This window comes from Hyperolius riggenbachi, chromosome 4 (assembly GCF_040937935.1).
Source record: "Hyperolius riggenbachi isolate aHypRig1 chromosome 4, aHypRig1.pri, whole genome shotgun sequence".
Taxonomy (NCBI): Eukaryota; Metazoa; Chordata; class Amphibia; order Anura; family Hyperoliidae; genus Hyperolius; species Hyperolius riggenbachi.
Window position 1 is genome coordinate 21,295,266 of NC_090649.1, and position 24,987 is coordinate 21,320,252.

The following is a 24,987-nucleotide window of genomic DNA, read 5'->3' on the forward strand; positions in this document are numbered from 1 at the left end:
CTGGGCTTTCACATACTGAGGAATTACAAACAAGGGCAAAGCTGTTTGCAAGAAGAAAAGAGCAGCCTGAAACTTCAGTGCATGGGGGAAAGAAACACACAAATGATCTCTTGAGATTCAAAAGGAATGCTGTATACAGCCTGCTTATGTATGGATGTATTTTCTATGTGTGGACATACTGTACATCAACCTACTTCCTGTTTTGGTGGCCATTTTGTTTGTTTACAAACAAACTTTTTAAAACTGTTTTTAACCACTTTTCATGCGGCGAGGAGCGGCGAAATTGTGACAGAGGGTAATAGGAGATGTCCCCTAACGCACTGGTATGTTTACTTTTGAGCGATTTTAACAATACAGATTCTCTTTAAGTATCCACATTTCAGGATAAAAATTGTTATAAGTAGAAGGGTCTTTTGTGTTGCCAGGGTAGAGCTAGCCCTCATGGGGCTTTCTCTAGGTGAGCAGACAAGACAAAGTCCAGGAGAATATCATTGCCCAAGGCACCCTTCATATATATTTTTTCACTCCATGTTAAGTTGTGCAAAATCATATTTTGCTATAAGGAGTTTGACTTTTTATATTTTAACTCTAATTTCAGCCTTAGCATAGTGTCAAATCTTAGAAAACTTGGGCGTGAAGAAAAATGTGTCTCCTTCAAAGACAATGGGCGTGGTTTAAATCACTTTTTCTCCTAAGTTTTCTCCCAGGAGGTCATTTTATCATCTTCTGTTCAAAATAACATTCCAGCAAATAGTACCAAAAACTAAGTGAAAAAGGACTGTCAAAATTAATCTAAATACACTGGTGGAGACTCTTACGCTTCTGACCTATTGCTCCTAAGACATTTTTTATTGACTTCAGGAGAAAACAATTGCATATGGGTCAATATATAGTTGCATAGTTTGGTTGAAAAAATCCATCAAGTCCAACCAGGAAAACAAAAAATAATAATAAACAAATAATAAAAAAGCACCATCCTGAACCTGCACATATCCCAGCTGATCCAGGGGAAGGCAAACAACCTTACAAGGCCTGGACCAATTAGCCTTAAAAGGGAAAAATTCCTTCCCGACTCCAGATGGCAATCAGATAAATCTCTGGGTCAACTCTTTCGGGAATGACCTAATAATTATAGTTCTGAATGTCCTTCAGTGCAAGGAAAGTGTCCAAGCCCTCTTTAAATGCAGATATAGAGTTAGGCCTCAATTCACAGAGCATTATAAAAACGTTTATCAAACACTTTATCAAACGTTTGATAATTTACCTCATGGGTAAAATCTCATTTTAAATTCACTAAGGTGTTATATATTTATCGAATGTTTTACCGATAAAACGTTCAACAAATATATAACACCGTAGTGAATTCAAAATGAGATTTTACCCATGAGGTAAATTATCAAACGTTTGATAAAGTGTTTGATAAACGTTTGATAATGCTCCGTGAATTGAGGACAGGGGCGGCGCCAGGGGGGTGCTTGGGGGTGCTCGAGCACCCCCTAGAATTGTCCAAGCACCCCCAAAGCACCCCCTGGAGTGAACTGACTTCAGGCGTCTAAAAGACGCCAAGTCAGTTCACACTGCGGCAGCCCGGAGCAGCAGGCAGGGCTACGGTAAGATGGCCGCCCGAAGCCCTGTTCTGCAGACTCGAAAAGTCTGCAGTGCATGGCTTCGGGCGGCCATTTTCCCGTAGCCCTGCTCTCAGCATGCAGGCAGGAAGTCTCGTGACGTCGGGAAGGAAGAGGATCGTGGGCGCGCGGGCGCTGCGCGCCACAAGGAGGTCGGGACAGGAGGTCGGGAAAGAAGGTCTTCTGGCTGTAGGTGAGTAAATGGGTTTTTCTTTTCTTTTTCAGGTGGTGCTGATTGTGCATATTGGGTTCATTTCTGCTACGGATTGTGCATATTGGGGTCATTTCTGCTACGAATTGTGCATATTGGGGTCATTTCTGCTACGGATTGTGCATATTGGGGTCATTTCTGCTACGGATTTTGCATATTGGGGTCGTATCTGCTACGCATTGTGCATATTGGGGTCATTTCTGCTACGGATTGTGCATATTGGGGTCATATCTGCTACGGATTGTGCATATTGGGGTCATATCTGCTACGGATTGTGCATATTGGGGTCATATCTGCTAACGATTGTGCATATTGGGGTCATATCTGCTACCGATTGTGCATATTGGGGTCATATCTGCTACCGATTGTGCATATTGGGGTCATATCTGCTACCGATTGTGCATATTGGGGCCATATCTGCTACGGATTGTGCATATTGGGGCCATATCTGCTACCGATTGTGCATATTGGGGCCATATCTGCTACGGATTGTGCATATTGGGGCCATATCTGCTACCGATTGTGCATATTGGGGCCATATCTGCTACCGATTGTGCATATTGGGGTCATATCTGCTACCGATTGTGCATATTGGGGTTATATCTGCTACCGATTGTGCATATTGGGGTTATATCTGCTACCGATTGTGCATATTGGGGTCATATCTGCTACCGATTTTGCATATTGGGGCCATATCTGCTACCGATTGTGCATATTGGGGTTATTGAACATGTTTTTAGTTCAAATCTGCTCACATTACGTGTATTTTCTTGAGAAAACCTGCACAATTATGTGAATTTTCTGGGGAAAGGGTCACCAAAACTTGGGCCCTCTGTCTTTGCGTTGCACTTTTAAAGGGAACCCGAGGTGAGAATAATATTGAGGCTGCCATATTTATCTCCTTTTAAGTAATACCAGCTGCCTGGCTGCCGTGTTGGTCCTCTGCCTCTAATTCTTTCAACCATAGACCCTGAACAAGCATGCAGCAGGTCAGGGGTTTCTGACAATATTTTCAGAACTGACAAGATTAGCTGCATGCTTGTTTCTGGTGTAATTCATTTCACTACTACAGCCAAATAGATCAGCAGGGCTGCCAGGCAACTAGAATTGTTTAAAAGGAAATAAATATGGCAGCCACCATATCACTCTCACCCTGGGTTCACGTTAAATTACAGTTAGCCCCGCTCTCATCCGGTCATGACCACGCCCATTTTGGTTGTAGCCACAACCATTTTTTGCCGCGGCGCGCTTCGTGCGCCGCAGGTGGTCAGCTCCCCCGGAAATTAGTCCAGCACCTGCATAGCACCCCCTAAAAAAAATTCCTGGAGCCGCCACTGATTGAGGCCAATGTCATAACTACTTCTTGAGGTAAGATGTTTCAGATTTTAAACACTCTCACTGTGAAGGACCCTTTTCTAAACAGATGGCAAAAACCCATTTACTCCATATGCAAATCATGTCCTCTTGTCTGTTGTACAACCCTAGGGACAAAAAGCTCATCTGCCAAGCTTTTGTATTGCCCTCTGATGTATTTATACATGTTAATCAGGTCACCTCTCAGTTGCCTGTCCAAGCTAAATAAGCCCAGTTTGTCCAACCTTTCTTGTTAAGTGAGATCTTCCATCCCTCTGATGAATTTAGTTGCCTGTCTTTGTACCCGTTCCAGAAGGTCAATGTCCTTTCTATAGTGTGGTGCCCAAAACTGTATTCCATATCTCTTACCTAAATTTAGAGTGTATACAGTGATATTCCTAGGGAGCGTATTTAGAGTAGTTCTTACCCTTCGGGGTTTATAGTTTATGAAGATTATTTGTCTTCTAATAGGAGAGCGACTCCAAGCACTTGCAGCAGCAGTCCTGGGATACCAAGCAGGACAATACATGTCCTGCAGGCTCTGATGGTGGTTGCAAGTGTTTGCAACCCAACTCCTTGAGTATATATGCATATATTCTCAATATATCCACCTGTTACAGCGATATCCCACCATGGGCTCCTGGTCTCCCTCATTTCTCTCTTTCAGAAATGTGAAAGTTACGGGTATCCACCAAGAGTCACAATCTAGTTACTGTCAGAATTATTTTCAGTAATTGCTTGCTTGGTGGTGGCTTCAAAGGCATTTTTATTGATAAGGTATGAAAATATCACCTGGGGAAAACTTATGAGAAAAGTGAATTGAATAAGGGTCACTTCCCTCTATGGAGAGTTAATTGATTGCCCCCCAAAGGAAAGAGAATTTTTTTTTTCTGCAACAAAAATTGATCAATCCATATGCCACATAAAAAAAATATATCTATATATATAATAATATAATAAAATAAAAAGCAGCCTCCTAATAATATAAGCAGGGGCGTAGCAATAGGGGTTGCAGAGGTTGCGACCGCATCGGGGCCCTTGGGCCAGAGGGGCCCCGAAAGGCCCTTCCTCAACTACAGTATTAGCTCTCTATTGGTCCTGTGCTCATAAATAATCACTTCTATATATACTTTGAATGGTGGTAATCATTAACAAACTGTTCCCTATCCTCTTCTTGCACCTCTGACACTGTAGTTGCCATTGGCAGGTTTTGGTGCGACGTATCAATTGTTATGTATAGAGTGCTTGGGGGGCCCCAATGTAAAACTTGCACCGGGGCCCACAGCTCCTTAGCTACGCCACTGAATATAAGTAAAACATATAAACAATCTGGATCCTATAAACCATAAAATTAAAATTAAATTAAAGGAGAATAAAAGAGAGGACTACAAAATTCCTTTCTAAATTTGTTGGCTAGTATAATTTCTCAAGGACTTCATTCAGTACATCAGGGACGAGGGTTCTAAGAATCTGAATCAAATACGTTTCTTTATTCCGTATGACCTCAGAAACATTTGGTGTGTGTACAGATTCAATAAACGTAATTTTAAGGAATTGGGGGTCACCATTGTGGTAAGTGTTAAAGTGCCTGGAAACACTGTGAAGAGGATATTTTTTGAGGATATTCCTCTTATGTTTTCCAATCCTGTCTCTAGCTGTCTGCGTAGTACGTCCAATATATTGCAAACTGCAGGGACATGAAATCAAATATATTATATTCCTAGAGGTACAGCACATATTGTGTTTAATGGTATAAACAGCCTTAGTAACAGTGGAGGAAAAACTTGCCGAAGTGTTGACAAACTGACAAGCTGTGCAGCGGGTGGAGTTACAAGGGTAGGAACCTGGAGCAGACATAACATTACTAGTTGTATTTGAGGAATAAGATAACCGAGATTTGCTGGGGGCCAGTAGGCTACGAAGATTTGGGGCCCTCCTAAAGGTCAAGAGGGGAGTTTTAGGTATCGTTAATTCAGGGTGTGGATCTTGAGTTAGTATCTCCCACCTATTTTGCAGAATGGATCTAATTTGGGTATGTTGTTTACTATAGACCGTAATGAATCTGGGAAACAAGGCAGCCTTTCATGGGTCAGTTTTAATGGTGACAACCGGGGTGGTTATGGCCTTATGTTTCGCATCCTTAATTCGTTTTTTAGGGTAACCACGTTCTGTGAATTTTTTTGTTAAAGTATTGGATTGTGTGTGGAATACAGGAAGATCAGTGCAGTTGCGAAAGATTCTACGATATTATGAGTAGGGTGTATTGGTAGTCCAAGGACGGTAATGGAAGCTGTTAAAATGGATATAATTGTTAGAATCTACTGTTTTAAAATAAGTTTTGGACTTAATAATACCATCTTTAATATACAGAACTAGATCTAAAAATTCTATGGAATTACAATGTTGCTGAGCCGTAAAAGTTAGGCCAGCCGGATTGTTATTGAGAAATTCCAAAAAGTGCGGAATATCAGTAGGTTCACCTTTCCAAATGAATATGAGGTCATCAATATATCTCCTATAAAAAATAATGTTATTGACAAATGGATGTTGTGAATCAAATTTCAATAGCTCTAGGTAGCCTATGGCAAGATTAGCGTAAGACGGTGCGAAAGAGCTTCCGATGGCCGTCCCTGACACGATGGTAAAAATGGTCTCCAAATGAAAAAACATTGTGTTGTAGTATGAATTGTGCACCGTCTTTAATAAATTGTTGTTGTGCTGTAGGCATATTGGGGTTGGTAGCTAGGTAATATTCTAAAGCTCTAAGGCCAAAATGATGTGGAATATTAGTGTAAAGTGGGGACACGTCACATGTGAGCCAGATACATTTATTGTTCCAAGGTATGGTTTGCAGCAGATGAATTAGATGTTGTGAATCTTTGAGGTAAGACAGTAAGGATCATACCAACAGTTGTAAATGTGTATCTACAAATCTGGATAAATTACTGGTTATGGAATCAATACCGGAAATAATCAGTCTGCCTGGAGGTTTCTTGAGATTTTTATGAATTTTTGGTAGGTAATAAAAAAAATGGTAATTTGGGGTGATGATTAATGATAAAATTTTGTTCATTTTTCGTTATAATGTCACTGAAAAAAGCTTGGTTAATAAAAGATTTGAGGGTAGAGTTAAATGAAGCCGTGGGACCTGTGGCCAATTTTACATAATGGAGGGGATTGTTAAGCAATCTATGAGATTCCGCGATATTATCCATATTATTAAGAATAACAATCCCTCCCCCCTTATCAGCAGGTTTTATAGAAATGTTATGGTTGTTTCTGAGTAAATTAAGGGCCCTTTTCATGTCTAGTCAGATTGGATGTGGATGATTGTAAATCTAGATTGAGTTTTTGAAGATCATTGAGGACTAAAGTATAAAAGGTATCAATAAAATTGCGTTTTGAGGCTGTAGGATAAAACCAAGATCTACCTCTCAATTGAGTGGTGATGAATTTCTCAGTAGAAACCTCGTTAGTATTAGTTATACAAATCAGAAGTTGGTCGTTATTAGTAAGCATTAGGTTATAAGTAGGGTCTACCAAGCTAGCTAGCCTGGTGTTTTTTGATAGCAAAATGTCTTTTGAGCGTTAATTTTCGGATGTATGAATTTAAATCGACAAATAATTTGGACAGTTGGGAGGTGCTCGTGGGGCAAAACGACAGGCCCTTCTCAAGTAACTGTGTTTCTGAGGAGGATAATGTGTAATCTGATAGATTGAAGATACAACGGGTTTGCGTATTTGGGTCTGTTATTGGGTTGTGGACTGTATTCAATTTCTTTTTTCTTTTCCCTCTTTTTCGGATTCTGAAAGAAGTCGTTTCAATTTGTGTTTGGGTTGTAGGATAACTCTCGAGGCCGTCGGACTGGGTATAGGTAGAACTAGCGTGTTCTGTGTGATCGATGAGGGTAGATCTAAAAAAGAGGATGTGAGGGTATTGGACTCTGCTTGTATGTTACCTGAACCAAAGAAATTAGTGATAAGTCCAGTACTCTTGGGTAGATCTTCCCTTGATGTGGGCGTTGGGGGCAGAGTGGGTGAGGAAATAGGTGTGTCATGAATACTGATCTGTGAGAGGCAAAGTGAATTCTCGTCGACCAGAGTTTCCTCTGAGATGGTTTGTGCAGGTTCACCAGAAACATCAGCAGGCACAGTGGGATGTTTGTGTATTATGGCCAATGTCTCCAGAGGGGACCCATTGTGAAATGTGCACACCGGTTTTTCGCTGAGCTTGAAATGGCTGATTATTTTAATGATGGATGGGGTAGATTGTGAGATATTGCCCTGATGGCCTATGGTTGGGGATACTTTAGTTTTTAAAGGAGGAGGTTTCTTTGTCATCCCAGATTTTTTGGGGTGAATCGGGTTCAAACCATGGTGTAATGCTTTCTTTTTGTCCTTGTCCATGAGTGCTTTGGTCGGAGTGCACAAAACTGAACTTTGGTGTGGTTATTGTAGGTCCTGATTTTACATTGGGGGTGTGTCCTTGGAGTGTTGTCAGAGGAATAAAACCAGGGGGGGGGGCATGGGGGGGGGGGGAAAGGTGGATTACAAGGTGGGGGTAGAATATTTAAACTCATCAGTGGAGAGGTGTTGGTGGTGGTGGTGTTGGATTGTGGGACGGTCTTGGGTGAACGGGAGGGAGTCTGGTTTTCCGTTCCCTTTCTTTGTGCTCAGCATATGCTTTACAGAGGCGCTCTAGCAGAGTGACAGACCTAGATCTGGTAAGTCCCTGTTTGGTTTCACGTATGCCGCCGTGCATATTTTACCTTATGCTATTCTATATTTACTATTTATTTCCAGCAGAGCCTCTGGTTGTTTTTTTATATGTTAATGCTACAGAACCAGTTTGGATTCAAGTGGTATTAAGGTTTTTTTTAATGATACTGACATGTCACATCTATGTAAAGGAGTTATTTCACAGATTGTATCATACATAATGGAGTTGTCAACTGCTTCAATTATCTAATAATGCATGATGGATACTTGACTACCTACTGTTGCACAAAAGGTGATTCATTTGTAAATAACTGGCTGTGTTGTTGGTCTATTCTTAGCACCTCCTAGTGTTCTTTTTTATGTTTGTGTTTTTTCTTAGTGTTCTCCTTGTACAATTGCCTGATGAAGCGGGATGCTTGCCCCGTGAAACGCGTTGCAGCATTATAATTTGGAGAATTGTTGTAAAATAAATTTTCTGGCCACAAACGGCTTATACTGATTGGTCATTTATGTACTTGAGGGAGGTGAATTCACCCATTTCCTTCCTTTTAGACGGTTTTTAATATATTTTACCCTACTTTGGCGCGTTATTTTTTGCACTATTATTCTCTTAGACTTAAATGAGTTTTGTTTTAAATTGTGAAAGGTTAAAATTTGACTTTGTCCTTTCAAAATTAACAGAGCATGTATTGAATGATAATGGATTTTTTTGCCCACAGATATGGAAAATTGCATGAAATGTCCAGATGATCACTGGTCTGATGAAAAGAGAGCCATTTGCATTCCAAGATCGGTTGAATTTTTATCTTTTGGAGATGGACTGGTTGTGTGTTTTCTTGTGTTTTGTATTATCTTTTGTTTTTCAACAGTTGTGGTGTTGGTGATATTCATCAAATACAAAGACACTGCGATAGTAAAAGCCAATAACCAGAACCTCAGCTTCATCCTCCTCTTCTCCCTGGTCTTCTCCTTTCTGTGTCCTCTGCTGTTCATTGGGCGTCCTACCAGGATTTCCTGTCTCCTTCGACAAGTTACAGTTGGAAATATTTTTACACTGGCTGTCGCTTCCATTTTAGCCAAAACCATCACTGTTCTCTTGGCCTTTAACACCATCAAACCAAAAAGAAGATTCTACAACTTATTAGGAAAATATTTATCTGCTCCTTTTCTAATCATGTGCTTTTGTGGACAGTCGGTGATATGTGTCTTCTGGTTGACCTTCTCTCCACCATTTCCAGAATATAACACCCAGGTGCAGGTTGGCAAGATTGTATTACAATGTAATGAGGGTACTGCCACTATTTTCTATATTGTGATTGGCTACATGGGATGTCTGGCTATGATAAGCTTTTTTGTGGCATTTTTAGCCAGGAACCTTCCAGATGCCTTCAATGAAGCTAAGCACATCACGATTAGCATGCTGGTCTTCTGCAGTGTTTGGATCTCCTTCATCCCGGCCTACCTCAGCACCAAAGGGAAATACATGGTGGCTGTGGAGGTCTTCTCCATCTTGGCCTCCAGTGCTGGACTCCTGGGCTGCATCTTCATCCCCAAATGTTACATCATCCTAATGAGACCAGAGCTGAACACTAAGACTGGTGTGATGGCCAGAAGAGTATTATTAGGGAAATGAGTTGTAACATGTTACTGTGTCACTCATTTAGTATATGTAAATATATATTAAATTTGGGGCTAGTGCTGCTGTTCAGATTTAGGGTAAAGTACAATTGCTCTTGAGTTTGGTTAACTCCTCAATTCAAATTAATGTTCGGTATGAGTTCAAGAAAGTGGGCTTTCACTTATTTTATGTCCCATTTGGTATAAGAAGATAGTATTAGCACTGGAATAATGTAATGTATTGAAACTAGTTTGCATACATTTGCTACCAGTTTCAAACACCCTCACACTCATTATAGTAACACAGGTACAGTGTGTGTTATTGTTTAAAAACAGTAAATTAATGGGCAAAACTTTCTGCAGATTGAGTTGTGTTTAGATAGTCCCTTAAGTTATTAAGAGAACAGTCATTCACTGACTTATCACAACTGCTTTCTTGTAACTATAATTGAAAAAAAAAATAATAATCACTGAACTTTAACTTGGTATATTTTATCTGCACTATCAGTTCTAGATTATAAGCCTTTGGCAGGGTTCTCCTCCTTGTGTCCCCTACCTGTTCATCCACCGCCATTACTGTACACCCATCGTACGGATCTGAGTGAGCTAGACCTCCCTAATCTCCATGCTCCCATCCAGTGACTAACTAAGCATTACCTGGTACTCATACTGTGCTGTGTGATCTGGCCTTTCTTGTATTCCTGTGTTGTCATATTGCTGTTTGTCACCCCTAAATATTGTCTGTAACCTAAACTAATGTTCAGCGCTGCGTAATATGCTGGCGCTTTATACATTTTTTATGACATAAGAAATGGGAGGAGAAAAGTTATTATCATAAATTACACATTTTTTTTATTAATCACCACAATACAAAATTGTTAATTAAAATGACCAGAACACACATCGGGGTGAAGCTGCCTTAGAAATTGCGGCCACTATTAGTGGTCCCAATTGCTACAATGGACAATTCTATGGTATAAGAACTAACTAGTTCAAAAAAAGTTTATGGGGATCCCCTATTCAAAAAATCTATAACCTCAGTTTTTAGATGGTACACAGTTCACAGTTAGAGACCCTTTCTAAGAGCATTCAACACAAATGGCCATTGTGAAAGTATTGACCACTGAATTGTGAGTCCATGTGTCTAAAACCAACATGCAGATCCACTAAAGTGCGGTCCTTATACAGGGTCCATTGCAATGTATTAATGATCATAAGCAAGATCAAATGGAAAAGTCCACCAAGATGCAATCTTTGTATCGGTCCCAACAAATGAAGGAGTCCGCCAGGATACAATCTTTATGCAGGTGCTGTCTCAAATACAGTATATCCCTAATTGGACACCACGAATTTAGAAAAAAGCAGGTCTGCCAACACTTAGTCCTTGTGTGGGTTCTACTTGGTTATTGGATATTTGTAGGCTGATAAGAAGTACCAACCCTTTCAAGAACACAAATCATGTGGTGGGCACTTTAAGAGGACATACAGGTGCACAGAAAGAGCATATCGTTGTACTCAAAGTTGATATAACTCAGCATACAGTCCGCCAGGAACATTCCTTAAGCAGCATCAACTCCGGGTGGTATACAGCGATAGTTCAGCCAAAAAGCATCACATAAAGTGGGTGCATAAATTCATAAAACATGCATCTGATGTGAGTTCAGTTCCAGATACCATATAGTGCACATACTGATATCCCCTGAGGGTTCAAGTACATTTAGTTGCTCCAATTGGACCTGATGTACTAGATATGGCTCACAACAGTGTAGAAACAATAATAGGCATAGTTCACAGTTCATAAGCATGTAAGCTGTATATACATATCTTAGATTGAGGAATAAATATTATACTCATCCAGGCAGGTTGTCACAGCTGTATATTGAAGTTGTCCATATGCAGTCCAAAGTGCTACCCCCCCACGTGTGTGTCTGGTCAGAAGATGAGCGCTGTAAGGCCAACCGGTTTCACTGGTAAGACTACCAGCATCATCAGGGCAAGCTCAGTGGTTTGCTGTTAGTGCGGAGGAAGCCGGCCTAGAAATGGCGCCGAGCGGCCGGAAGACCCGTCCCGCCCTCAGCCCAGCCCGCCCACCACGTCACCCACATCACCAGGAGGACGAGTGAGCGGAGGAGCCAAGAAGGTGCAACATGTCTGATCCTCCACGTGTACGCTTGCCCCGGAGCTCCGTCCTGGCTGCTGATGGTAATGCGGCCAGACAGGAAGAACAGCAGAGCCAGCCTGGAGCGCAAAAAAAGCACAGCGCTCCCACGCTGATGGACATAGGAGGATACTGGGCCAAACAGGTGTCGCATAGGTGACCACTGAGGCCCCCCCCCGGCCGCCCGAGTGCCATCACCCCCCCCCCCCCCCCCCCCGGAGGTCCAATGCCCAGACAGCCCCGGAGGCAACCCAGCAGGGGGAGGAATGAAAAAGGGGACGCGGCCCCACGGGCATAGACCCCAATCAATGGGAGACCCCAATGTAAGGTCAGGGCCATGCCCCAAGGGTCAGCCCCCCCAAAAGGTTGCAAGCACCTCAAACCGGAGTCGCCACAATTACGGGGCCACTGGGCACCATTAATCTGGGGGGGGGGGGGGGGGGGCATAGCAACCAACTCCCACAACAGCAGCAACATATAAAGATTACATTTAATCACTTACTAAATCAAAATAGTAACATTTTAAAAAAAAATCTCTTAAAGGTATATATTAAGCTTTTAACAGAATAAATATCAAAGCTCATCAGATAAATTATATATTGACTAGATGGTCTCTCCTGTTGGGTAGGGGGCAGCCAGGTAGGGAACTGAAAAAGTGTAGGACAAGAGAGGCACACAGTCCTCCCACCAAAATCATATATAAAGGCAAAGGCGTCTGAGTCATTAGGCAGCTATAAATTCTTGCCTAGGGCGACAGGAGGAGGGAAGGGCGCTGCTGAACTGAGTAGTGAGAGGAGAAATGCCTCTCAACTCACTCAGGGATCAGGTTACACAGCAGCAGCAGGCGCCTGACTCATGACTGATTTACTGACTGATTAATTCATTTCCTTCAGCTCAATGATTTAAAGAACCACAGTAATGAATAAGTCAGTGAGAGAAGGCACTCATCCTAGTCAGGGATCCGAGTACAGCATCAGCTCCTGAGATTCATTCAGTCCCTCTCTCTGCTACTGGTAACTGCGTGGAAGTAGAGACTGTAGCAGCCAGGCATTGACTGCCCCCAGGCCACCTTTCATTCAGTGATTTAGGGTTGGTCCTGTGTCTGCTGTATTCAGGTTTGTTGTTGTAAGGCATTGTAAAACACTAGGCTAGCTGATAAAAGTGCAATTAGAGGGCAGGCAAGCTGGTAAATATACACAGCATGATGCAGAGAAGGGTCCATGGGAAAAAATCTGTCTGGTCTCTCCCCATTGTTAAAATGACAGCATGTGCAGATAAGGTGTTAAACAGGTTGAAAAGTTTTGACAGTCCCTAGACTCCAGGAGGGCTGCTTTCTGACTTGTGTGGGAGACTGGCAGGGACAGCAGTCCTATTACCAGCAACTAGCCTCTGTGTAATGTGGGACTGCAATACGGATAAGCTCTCTGCTCCATCTCAGGCTATTCTCAGTCTCACTCCACTCCTCCTATCTCTGGGCTAGTGCACGACAAAATCGCAATCGCTAGCAATTCGCAAATGCGATTTTGTGAAGCGATTTTTGAAAGAATCGCTCCAATAAATGCTACCTGCAGCATGTTTGCGATCACAACACTGCTGTGGGAACACCCTCATAGGGTAACATTAGCCCAGCGCTTTTCAAATTGCCGTAAATTTGAAAAGTGCTCTGAAGCACTCTTGGTGTGCACCAGCCTTCTTCATTCACCTTTGTTTCCCTCTTCCCCTAGTGCTGGCTGGCTGTGTCTTCTTGTCATACAGGAAAGCTAAATAAAAGTGCTATCCTGGTGAGGCAAACATCTTCATCCCTCTCTTTCAGCTTTTCTCTCCTCATTATTTCTCTGCATAAGGGCTCAGACAAACTATAAGGTAGTGAAAACCGGGATTAGTATAATAGTATAGTGTATGTCTACTGTGTGCTGTGTATAGTGTGATCTGTGTGTGTGTGTGTGTGTGTGTGTGTGTATAGTGTGTGTGTGTATAGTGTGTGTGTGTGTGTATAGTGTAGTGTGTGTGTGTGTGTGTGTATGTACTGTGTATAGTGTGTATGTTGTGTGCAGTGTATGTGTGTGTGCGTGTGTGTGTATAGTGTGTGTGTGTTGTGTGTGAGTGCATGCCGCAATAAGTATATTTTATGGTGAAACGCTCTGCTGCGTTACAACTATTTTCTGGTGAACCCATGCCGCAATAAGTGTATTTTCTGTTGAAACGCTGCTGCATTATGATTTTTGGGAGTGGGGTTAACCACAGGAGTGGGGGGGTATGGGGCTGGGGGGCACAGGATTTCTCACCTGGAGTGACAAAATGGCTAGAGACGCCCCTGTATAAAGGATGGTTTGTTGTAAATCTCATCAAAATTACCAAGAAAGAAAAATCAACATTAATTTTAAGAGGCTAGGAAATAGACTGGCCGGAACACAGCAGGCATCCAGATATGGAACCCAGACTAAAAATAAGGAAGAATAGGGAAGCTACAGTTAATTAACTGTATACAGTATACAATATACAGCTGTGACAACCTGCCTGGATGAGTATAATATTTATTACTCAATCTAAGATATATATATACAGCTTACATGCTTATGAACTGTGAACTATGCCTATTATTGTTTCTACACTGTTGTGAGCCATATCTAGTACATCAGGTCCAATTGGAGCAACTAAATGTACTTGAACCCTCAGGGGATATCAGTATGTGCACTATATGGTATCTGGAACTGAACTCACATCAGATGCGCGTACGTTAAAAAGGGGCGCTGGGAAAAAAGGGCGCGGGGTTTTAAACGATAAGCATGGATAACGTTTAAAAATGTATTGTACTGTATTTCGTTTAAAATTAATGTTTTATAAAGTTATAAATCATTAAATAATGTGCATTAAATCGGCAATTGTGAAAAAGTTAATCTTTCGTTTAAATAGTGAAACGTATAATAACGTTTAAAAAAAAAATACTAAGTAACCCTCCCTGTACCTACCCCTAACCCCTAGACCCCCCTGTTGATGCCTAAACCTAAGACCCCCCCTGTTGGTGCCTAAGTAACCCTCCCTGTACCTACCCCTAACCCCTAGACCCCCCTGTTAGTGCCTAAACCTAAGACCCCCCTGTTGGTGCCTAAACCTAAGACCCCCCTGTTGGTGCCTAAACCTAAGACCCCCTGTTGGTGCCTAAACCTAAGACCCCCCTGGTGGTGCCTAAACCTAAGACCCCCCTGTTGGTGCCTAAACCTAAGACCCCCCTGTTGGTGCCTAAACCTAAGACCCCCCTGTTGGTGCCTAAACCTAAGACCCCCTTGTTGGTGCCTAAACCTAAGACCCCCCTGTTGGTGCCTAAACCTAAGACCCCCCTGTTGGTGCCTAAACCTAAGACCCCCCTGTTGGTGCCTAAACCTAAGACCCCCCTGTTGGTGCCTAAACCTAAGACCCCCCTGTGATAAGCATTAATAACGTTTCAAAAACATATTGTGCGGTTTTTTCGTTTAAAAATAATGTAAAAAAAAAAAAAATTTGTACTATTTTTCGTTTAAAAATAATGTTTGAAAAAAATATTGTACTGTTTTTCGTTTAAAAATAATATTAAAAAATGTATAAATCATTAAATAATGTATAATCATGAGAAGCAGTAATAAAACATTAAGTCTCCGGGCGCCGCTTTTAAAACGTTATTTTTCTCCGGCGCCCTTTTTTCCTATCGGGCGCCCATTAAACGATATTTATTATGGGAGTGAATGGCGGCGCCCGATTTGTCCACTAGCCTCCTGCGCCCTTTTTTACTGTTACCATCAGATGCATGTTTTATGAATTTATGCACCCACTTTATGTGATGCTTTTTGGCTGAACTATCGCTGTATACCCCCCGGAGTTGATGCTGCTTAAGGAAAGTTCCTGGCGGACTGTATGCTGAGTTAGGCCTAGTGCACACCGAGCGGTTTTTGGAGCGATCCGCCGGCCGCATCCGCCTGGAAAAATGCTTGGCTAATGTATTGCAATGGGATGGTGCACACCGGCGGTTTGAGGTTTTTGCCAAGCCGCAAACGCGCCTCCTGCTGCGCGTTTGCGGTTTTCGGAAGCGTTTCGTCCTCAATGTAAAGTATAGGAAAAACGCAAACCGCTCTGAAAAACGCTACTTCAGAGCGGTTTGCCAGGCATTTTTGTTACAGAAGCTGTTCAGTAACAGCTTTTACTGAAACAATATGTGTAATCTGCTACACAAAAACGCACCCAAAACCGGTAGGTATGTTTAGAAAACCTCTCTAAACATACCTAGAATCGCTCTGAAATCAGCTCCCAAAACCGCTAGCGTATTGCGGATCTGCTAGCGGTTTTGGTGTGCACTGGGCCTTATATCAACTTTGAGTACAACAATATGCTCTTTGGCCTGGTGCACACCAGAGGAGTTTTTCTGAGCGTTTTGAGTTTTTAAATCTGCTGCTAATGTTATCCTATGTGTCTGTGCACACTGGAGCAATGAGGTTTTGTGAAAAAAACCATAGCATTTCATTGGGAAGAGCTTTTGAAACCTTTCAAAAGCTCTTCCCAATATAATGCTATGGGGTTTTTTACAAAACCTCATTGCTCCAGTGTGCACAGACACATAGGATAACATAAGCAGCAGATTTAAAAACTCAAAACGCTCAGAAAAACTCCTCTGGTGTGCACCAGGCCTTTCTGTGCATCTGTATGTCCTCTTAAAGGGACTCCGAGCAGTGCAGAAACTATGGAAAGATGCATATCATTTTAAAGCTCTCTTTCTCCTCTTTCCAATGATATATAAATAGTCGCCCTACACCTTTTAGTTTTAGCTATTTTCGCGATCGAAATTGCCGCAGCCGCGATTTCGATTGCAAAAATAGAGAAAACTAAAAGGCATAGGGCGACGATTTAGGGGCCGTCAGAAAGAGGAGAAAGAGAGCTTTAAAATGATATCCATCTTTTCATAGTTTCTGCACTGCTCGGAGTCCCTTTAAAGTTCCCACCACGTGATTTGTGTTCTTGAAAGGGTTGGTACTTCTTATCAGCCTACAAATATCCAATAACCAAGTAGAACCCACACAAGGACTGAGTGTTGGCAGACCTGCTTTTTTTCTAAATTTGTGATGTCCAATTAGGAATATATTTGACTACCTAGCTAGCCTATACTGGGGGACACCTGTACCTAGCTAGCTTATACTGGGGGACACCTGTACCTAGCTAGCCTACAGTGGGGGACACCTGTACCTAGCTAGCTTATACTGGGCAACACCTGTACCTAGCTAGCCTATACTGTGGGAAACATGTACCTAGCTAGCCTACAGTGGGGGACACCTGTACCTAGCTAGCCTATACTGGGGGACTCCTGTACCTAGCTAGCCTACACTGGGGACTCCTGTACCTACCTAGCTTACACTGGGTGACACCTGTACCTCGCTAGCCTATACTGGGTGACACCTGTACCTAGCTAGCCTATACTGGGGAACACCTGTACCTAGCTAGCTTATAGTGGGCGACACCTGTACCTAGCTAGCCTATACTGGGTGACACCTGTACCTAGCTAGCCTATACTGGGTGACACCTGTACCTAGTTAGCCTATACTGGGGGACACCTGTACCTAGCTAGCCTATACTGGGGGACATCTGTACCTAGCTATCTTATACTGGCCGACACCTGTACCTAGCTAGCTTATACTGGAGGACACCTGTACCTAGCTAGCTTATACTGGGGGATACCTGTACCTAGCTAGCCTACAGTGGGGGACACCTGTACCTAGCTAGCTTATACTGGGGGACACCTGTACCTAGCTAACTTATACTGGGGGACACCTGTACCTAGGTATCTTATACTGGGCGACACCTGTACCTAGCTAGTGTATACTAGACGACACCTGTACCTAACTAGCCTATACTGGGGACACCTGTACCTAACTAGCCTATACTGGGGACACCTGTACCTAACTAGCTTATACTGGGCGACACCTGTACCTAGCTAGCCTATACTGGGGGACACCTGTACCTAGCTAGCCTTTACTGGGGGACTCCTGTACCTAGCTAGCCTATACTGGGTGACACCTATACCTAGCTAGCTTATAGTGGGGGACTCCTGTACCCAGGGCCGGGCCGAGGCATAGGCTGGAGAGGCTCCAGCCTCAGGGCGCAGTGTAGGCTATAGCCTATACTGGGGGACACCTGTACCTAGCTAGCTTATAGTGGGGGACACCTGTGCCTAGCTAGCGTATACTAGACGACACCTGTACCTAGCTAGCCTACAGTGGGGGACACCTGTACCTAGCTAGTCTATACTGGGCAACACCTGTACCTAGCTAGCCTATTCTGGGGGACACATGTACCTAGCTAGCCTATACTGGGGGACACCTGTACCTAGCTAGCCTATACCGGGGGACTCCTGTACCTAGCTAGCCTATACTGGGGGACACCTGTACCTAGCTAGCCTACACTGGGGGACACCTGCACCTAGCTAGCCTACACTGGGGGACACCTGTACCTAGCTAGCCTATACTGGGGGACACCTGTACCTATCTAGCCTATACTGGGGGACTCCTGTACCTAGCTAGCCTATACTGGGGGACACCTGTACCTAGCTAGCCAATACTGGGGGACTCCTGTACCTAGTTAGCTTACACTGGGTGACACCTGTACCTAGCTAGCCTATACTGGGGGACACCTGTACCTAGCTAGCCTATACTGGGGGACACCTGTACCTAGCTAGCCTATACTGGGGGACACCTGTACCTAGCTAGCCTATACTGGGGGACACCTGTACCTAGCTAGCCTATACTGGGTGACACCTATACCTAGCTAGCCTATACTGAAGGACTCCTTTACCTAGCTAGCTTACACTGGGCGACACCTGTACCTCGCTAGCCTATGCTGGGGGACACCTATACCTAGCTAGCCTATACTGGGGGACACCTGTACCTAGCTAACCTATACTGGGAGACACCTGTACCTAACTAGCCTATACTGGCCCTGGGGGACACCTATATCTAGCTAGCCTATACTGGGTGACACGGTACCTACCTAGCTTACACTGGGTGACACCTGTTCCTACCTAGCCTATACTGGGGAACACCTGTACCTAGATAGCCTATCCTGGGGGACACCTTCACCTACCTAGCCTAAACTGGGCGACACCTGTACCTAGCTAGCTTATAGTGGGGGACACCTGTACCTAGCTAGCCTATACTGGGGACACCTGTACCTAACTAGCCTATACTGGGGACACCTGTACCTAACTAGCTTATACTGGGCGACACCTGTACCTAGCTAGCCTATACTGGGGGACACCTGTACCTAGCTAGCCTTTACTGGGGGACTCCTGTACCTAGCTAGCCTATACTGGTTGACACCTATACCTAGCTAGCTTATAGTGGGGGACTCCTGTACCCAGGGCCGGGCCGAGGCATAGGCTGGAGAGGCTCCAGCCTCAGGGCGCAGTGTAGGCTATAGCCTATACTGGGGGACACCTGTACCTAGCTAGCTTATAGTGGGGGACACCTGTGCCTAGCTAGCGTATACTAGACGACACCTGTACCTAGCTAGCCTACAGTGGGGGACACCTGTACCTAGCTAGTCTATACTGGGCAACACCTGTACCTAGCTAGCCTATTCTGGGGGACACATGTACCTAGCTAGCCTATACTGGGGGACACCTGTACCTAGCTAGCCTATACCGGGGGACTCCTGTACCTAGCTAGCCTATACTGGGGGACACCTGTACCTAGCTAGCCTACACTGGGGGACACCTGCACCTAGCTAGCCTACACTGGGGGACACCTGTACCTATCTAGCCTATACTGGGGGACTCCTGTACCTAGCTAGCCTATACTGGGGGACACCTGTACCTAGCTAGCCTATACTGGGGGACTCCTGTACCTAGCTAGCTTACACTGGGTGACACCTGTACCTAGCTAGCCTATACTGGGGGACACCTGTACCTAGCTAGCCTATACTGGGGGACACCTGTACCTAGCTAGCCTATACTGGGGGACACCTGTACCTAGCTAGCCTATACTGGGTGACACCTATACCTAGCTAGCCTATACTGGGGGACTCCTTTACCTAGCTAGCTTACACTGGGCGACACCTGTACCTCGCTAGCCTATGCTGGGGGACACCTATACCTAGCTAGCCTATACTGGGGGACACCTTTACCTAGCTAACCTATACTGGGAGACACCTGTACCTAACTAGCCTATACTGGCCCTGGGGGACACCTATATCTAGCTAGCCTATACTGGGTGACACGGTACCTACCTAACTTATACTGGGCGACACCTGTTCCTACCTAGCCTATACTGGGGAACACCTGTACCTAGATAGCCTATCCTGGGGGACACCTTCACCTACCTAGCCTAAACTGGGCGACACCTGTACCTAGCTAGCTTATAGTGGGGGACACCTGTACCTAGCTAGCGTATACTAGGCGACACCTGTACCTAGTAGCCTATACTGGGGGACTCCTGTACCTAGCTAGCCTATACTGGGCGACACCTGTTCCTAGCTAGCTTATACTGGGGAACACCTGTACCTAGCTAGCCTATACTGGGGGACACCTGTACCTAGCTAGCCTACACTGGGGGACACCTGCACCTAGCTAGCCTACACTGGGGGACACCTGTACCTATCTAGCCTATACTGGGGGACTCCTGTACCTAGCTAGCCTATACTGGGGGACACCTGTACCTAGCTAGCCTTTACTGGGGGACTCCTGTACCTAGCTAGCTTACACTGGGTGACACCTGTACCTAGCTAGCCTATACTGGGGGACACCTGTACCTAGCTAGCCTATACTGGGGGACACCTGTACCTAGCTAGCCTATACTGGGGGACACCTGTACCTAGCTAGCCTATACTGGGGGACACCTGTACCTAGCTAGCCTATACTGGGGGACACCTGTACCTAGCTAGCCTATACTGGGGGACACCTGTACCTAGCTAGCCTATACTGGGGGACTCCTTTACCTAGCTAACCTATACTGGGAGACACCTGTACCTAACTAGCCTATACTGGCCCTGGGGGACACCTATATCTAGCTAGCCTATACTGGGTGACACGGTACCTACCTAGCTTATACTAGGCGACACCTGTTCCTACCTAGCCTATACTGGGGAACACCTGTACCTAGATAGCCTATCCTGGGGGACACCTTCACCTATCTAGCCTAAACTGGGCGACACCTGTACCTAGCTAGCTTATAGTGGGGGACACCTGTACCTAGCTAGTGTATACTAGGCGACACCTGTACCTAGCTAGCCTATACTGGGCAACACCTGTACCTAGCTAGCCTGTACTGGGGGACACCTGTACCTAGCTAGCCTATACTGGGGGACACCTGTACCTATCTAGCCTATACTGGGGGACTCCTGTACCTATCTAGCCTACACTGGGGGACTCCTGTACCTACCTAGCTTACACTGGGGGACATCTGTACCTAGATAGCCTATACTGGGGGACTCCTGTACCTAGCTAGCCTATACTGGGGGACTCCTGTATCTAGCTAGCTTACACTGGGCGACACCTGTACCTCACTAGCCTCTACTGGGTGAAGCCTATACCTAGCTAGCCTATACTGGGCGACACCTGTACCTAGCTAGCCTATACTGGGGACACCTGTACCTTCTTAGCCTATATTAGGCAACACCTGTACCTATCTAGCCTATACAGGGGGACTCCTGTACCTAGCTAACTTATACTGGGCGACACCTGTACCTAGCTACCTTATACTGGAGGACACCTGTACCTAGCTAGCCTATACTGGGGGACTCCTGTACCTAGCTATCCTGTAGTGGTGGACTCCTATACCTAGCTAGATTATACTGGGTGACACCTGTACCTAGCTAGCCTATACTGGGTGAAACCTCTATCTTCTTAGCCTATACTGGAGGACACCTGTACCTAGCTAGCCTATACTTGGGGACTCCTGTACCTAGCTAGCTTATACTGGTAGACTCCTGTACCTAGCTAGCCTATACTGGGTGACACCTCTACCTTCTTAGCCTATACTGGAGGACACCTGTACCTAGCTAGCCTATACTGGGGGACTCCTGTACCTAGCTAGCTTATACTGGGCGACACCTGTAACTAGCTAGCTTATACTGGGTGACAACCTGTTCCTAGCTAGCTTATACTGGGGGACACTGGTACCTAGCTAGCTTATACTGGGCGACACCTGTACCTAGTTAGCCTATACTGGGGGACACCTGTACCTAGCTAGCCTATACTGGGGGACACCTGTACCTAGCTAGCCTATACTGGTGGACACCTGTACCATGTTAGCCTATACTGGGGGACACCTGTACCTTCTTAGCCTATACTGGGCAACACCTGTACCTAGCTAACTTATACTGGGCGACACTTGTACCTAGCTAGCCTATACTGGGGGACACCTGTACCTAGCTAGCCTATACTGGGGGACACCTGTACCTAGTAGCCTATACTGGGGGACTCCTGTACCTAGCTAGCCTATACTGGGCGACACCTGTTCCTAGCTAGCTTATACTGGGGAACACCTGTACCTAGCTAGCCTATACTGGGGGACACCTGTTCCTAGCTAGCTTATACTGGGGAACACCTGTGCCTAGCTAGCCTATACTGGGGGACACCTGTTCCTAGCTAGCTTTTACTGGGGGACACCTGTACCTAGTAGCCTATACTGGGGGACTCCTGTACCTAGCTAGCCTATACTGGGTGACACCTGTTCCTAGCTAGCTTATACTGGGGAACACCTGTACCTAGCTAGCCTATACTGGGGGACACCTGTTCCTAGCTAGCTTATACTGGGGAACACCTGTACCTAGCTAGCCTATACTGGGGGACACCTGTTCCTAGCTAGCTTATACTGGGGAACACCTGTACCTAGCTAGCCTATACTGGGGGACACCTGTACCTAGTAGCCTATACTGGGGGACTCCTGTACCTAGCGAGCCTATACTGGGTGACACCTGTACCTAGCTAGCCTTTACTGGGTGACACCTCTACCTTCTTAGCCTATACTGGGAAACACCTGTGTGTAGCTAGCTTATACTGGGGGGCACCTGTACCTAGTAGACTATACTGGCCTGGGGGACTCCTGTACCTAGCTAGCCTATACTGGGCTACACCTGTACCTTGCTAACCTATACTGGGGGACACCTGTACCTTGCTAACCTATACTGGGGGACACCTGTACCTAGCTAGCCTATACTGGGGGACTCCTGTACCTAGCTAGCCTACACTGGGGGACTCCTGTACCTAGCTAGCCTATACTGGGGGACTCCTGTACCTAGCTAGCCTATACTGGGGGACCTAGCTAGCCTATACTGGGGGACTCCTGTACCTAGCTAGCTTACACTGGGGGACACCTGTACCTAGCTAGCCTATACTGGGGGACACCTGTACCTAGTAGCCTATACTGGGGGACTCCTGTACCTAGCTAGCCTATACTGGGCGACACCTGTACCTAGCTAGCCTATACTGGGGGACACCTGTACCTTGCTAACCTATACTGGGGGACACCTTTACCTTGCTAACCTATACTGGGGCCACCTGTACCTGGCTAAGCTATGCTGGGGGCACCTAGACCTGGCATTTTTCAAGTGCCACACTGGTTACATCCCAAAAAAACCACAAACCATGATAATATTTTGTGAGATGATGTTGATGTGAGATGAGATGTGACAGAAGTGACAAGTCTGCAGCTGTGAGCAGCCCCCTCCCTTCTCCTCACACTTAGGAATAATCATCATCATTTTACTCACACGTTCAGCGGAGTGTCCGGGGAATTCTGACACTGGAAGGCAGAGCCGGGACAAGGTCCTCCAGGACCCAATGCTGAGACACCAAAGTGCGCCCCTCCATCCCTCCCACCCCAGCCGTCACACACTGATTGCTATTAGACTAAGAGGCCCCCATGGGCCCACAACCTCCCCAACACCTTAATAGTTATCTTATTTCTTTCTGCTTCAAACACAATTAGGAATGACAGCTGAATGAAATCTGTGCCCCCTCATACACTGCGCCCTGAGGCTGGAGCCTCTCCAGCCTATGCCTCGGCCCGGCCCTGCTGGAAGGCGGCTGGTAGAATCTCTGCACTTTATAAGGATAAATCTTGTGTACGGGGAGCGGAGGGCCGACAGGGGAATACCCGGAGAAGAGAAGAAAAGGATTGAATAAGATACAGAAAATACTGCTTATTATTTAATCAAGCTAAGGAAATATTGCAAACTTTTCTGGTTATGATAATAAAAGAAAAATAGGCTTTAGGCCAGGTTCACAGTGGTCAGTTGCATAGCGCACATGTTATAATGCTTTATAATGAAGTGCAATGGAGACTTGCAAGGGATGCAGCTGCAGGGAGGTGGGGGGGGGCCAAAGCCTCAGGGGGAGAAGTTTCTTTTCCCTGTCCTGAGAGATTGACAACTAAGTGCACAGAGAGAAAATGTTTTGTAGACAAAGATTTGTAGACAGTCCCTATTCAGTGTGCAGCAGGCTTTTGTGTACAGTGCCCAGCCCCCAACCTCTCTACTATTCCCCAAGAGTTGTGTACTGTAGGGATGCTGGAGGAGTCTGCAGAGCCAGTTCTGCTCCATCAGAGATGGACAGAGTGAGTGTAATAAGCTGAGGCTGGGAGCACACTCATCTACCATACCACATGTGTCTGTATGTGTGAAAACAAGCATGTTTTATCACAGAAGCTAATGTAATTGATAGAGAAAATGCTCCCAGTGCTGCACTGCTGTCTGTTTTTATCTGCATAGGGAAAACACATTCAAGTGTGCACTAGCCAACTGAAAGACATTGGTTCTCAGTTTTCCTGTGCAGAAAGCGGGTATACTTGAAAGTTAGTGTGAAAAAAACCCACAAAAAAACAAAAACAGACACGTACCTAAGGAGAGGGAAAGCTATGGGTCCTTCGAGCCTACCCATTCCTCTCATGGTCCCGCTCATTTCGGCGCTGGCTCCTCTGTTTCAGTCTCCCACTGCGGGAGGCTTCAGGAGCTTGAGTGCTCCCAAAGATGAGCAGCTCTGTACTACGCTTGAGGTAGCACGCAGGAGGGTGCACTAGTGCAGATGCGGGACAGCGTCGCCCATCTACAGGAGCTCTGGGCCTTAGGAAGACCTCCGAAGCCTCCTGCGGTGGCAGAGAGCAGTATTCAGCCGATCAGTCAGACACTGCTACCGAGAAAGCCGGCCCTGGAAGGCGGGGACCGTGAGAGGAGCAGGAATGCTCCATAGGATCCACAACCTTTCCTCTCCAGAGGTAAGTATCAGTTTGATTTTTTTTTTTTTGGGGGGGGGGGGTGCTTCCCGTGTACTACAAAGCCTGCATTCAACGAGT

General features: G+C 45.3%; 1 protein-coding gene across 1 annotated transcript in view; it reads left to right on the forward strand.

Moving 5' to 3' along the window:
- The window catches only part of LOC137504569 (vomeronasal type-2 receptor 26-like), a 38,349-nt gene extending 28,808 nt beyond the window's left edge, over positions 1 to 9,541 (forward strand). The window contains exon 6 of the mRNA XM_068233150.1: positions 8,628 to 9,541. Within this exon, the coding sequence (XP_068089251.1) occupies positions 8,628 to 9,541 (914 nt within the window). The remainder of the gene's footprint in view (positions 1 to 8,627) is intronic.
- The last annotated feature ends 15,446 nt before the right edge of the window (positions 9,542 to 24,987 follow it).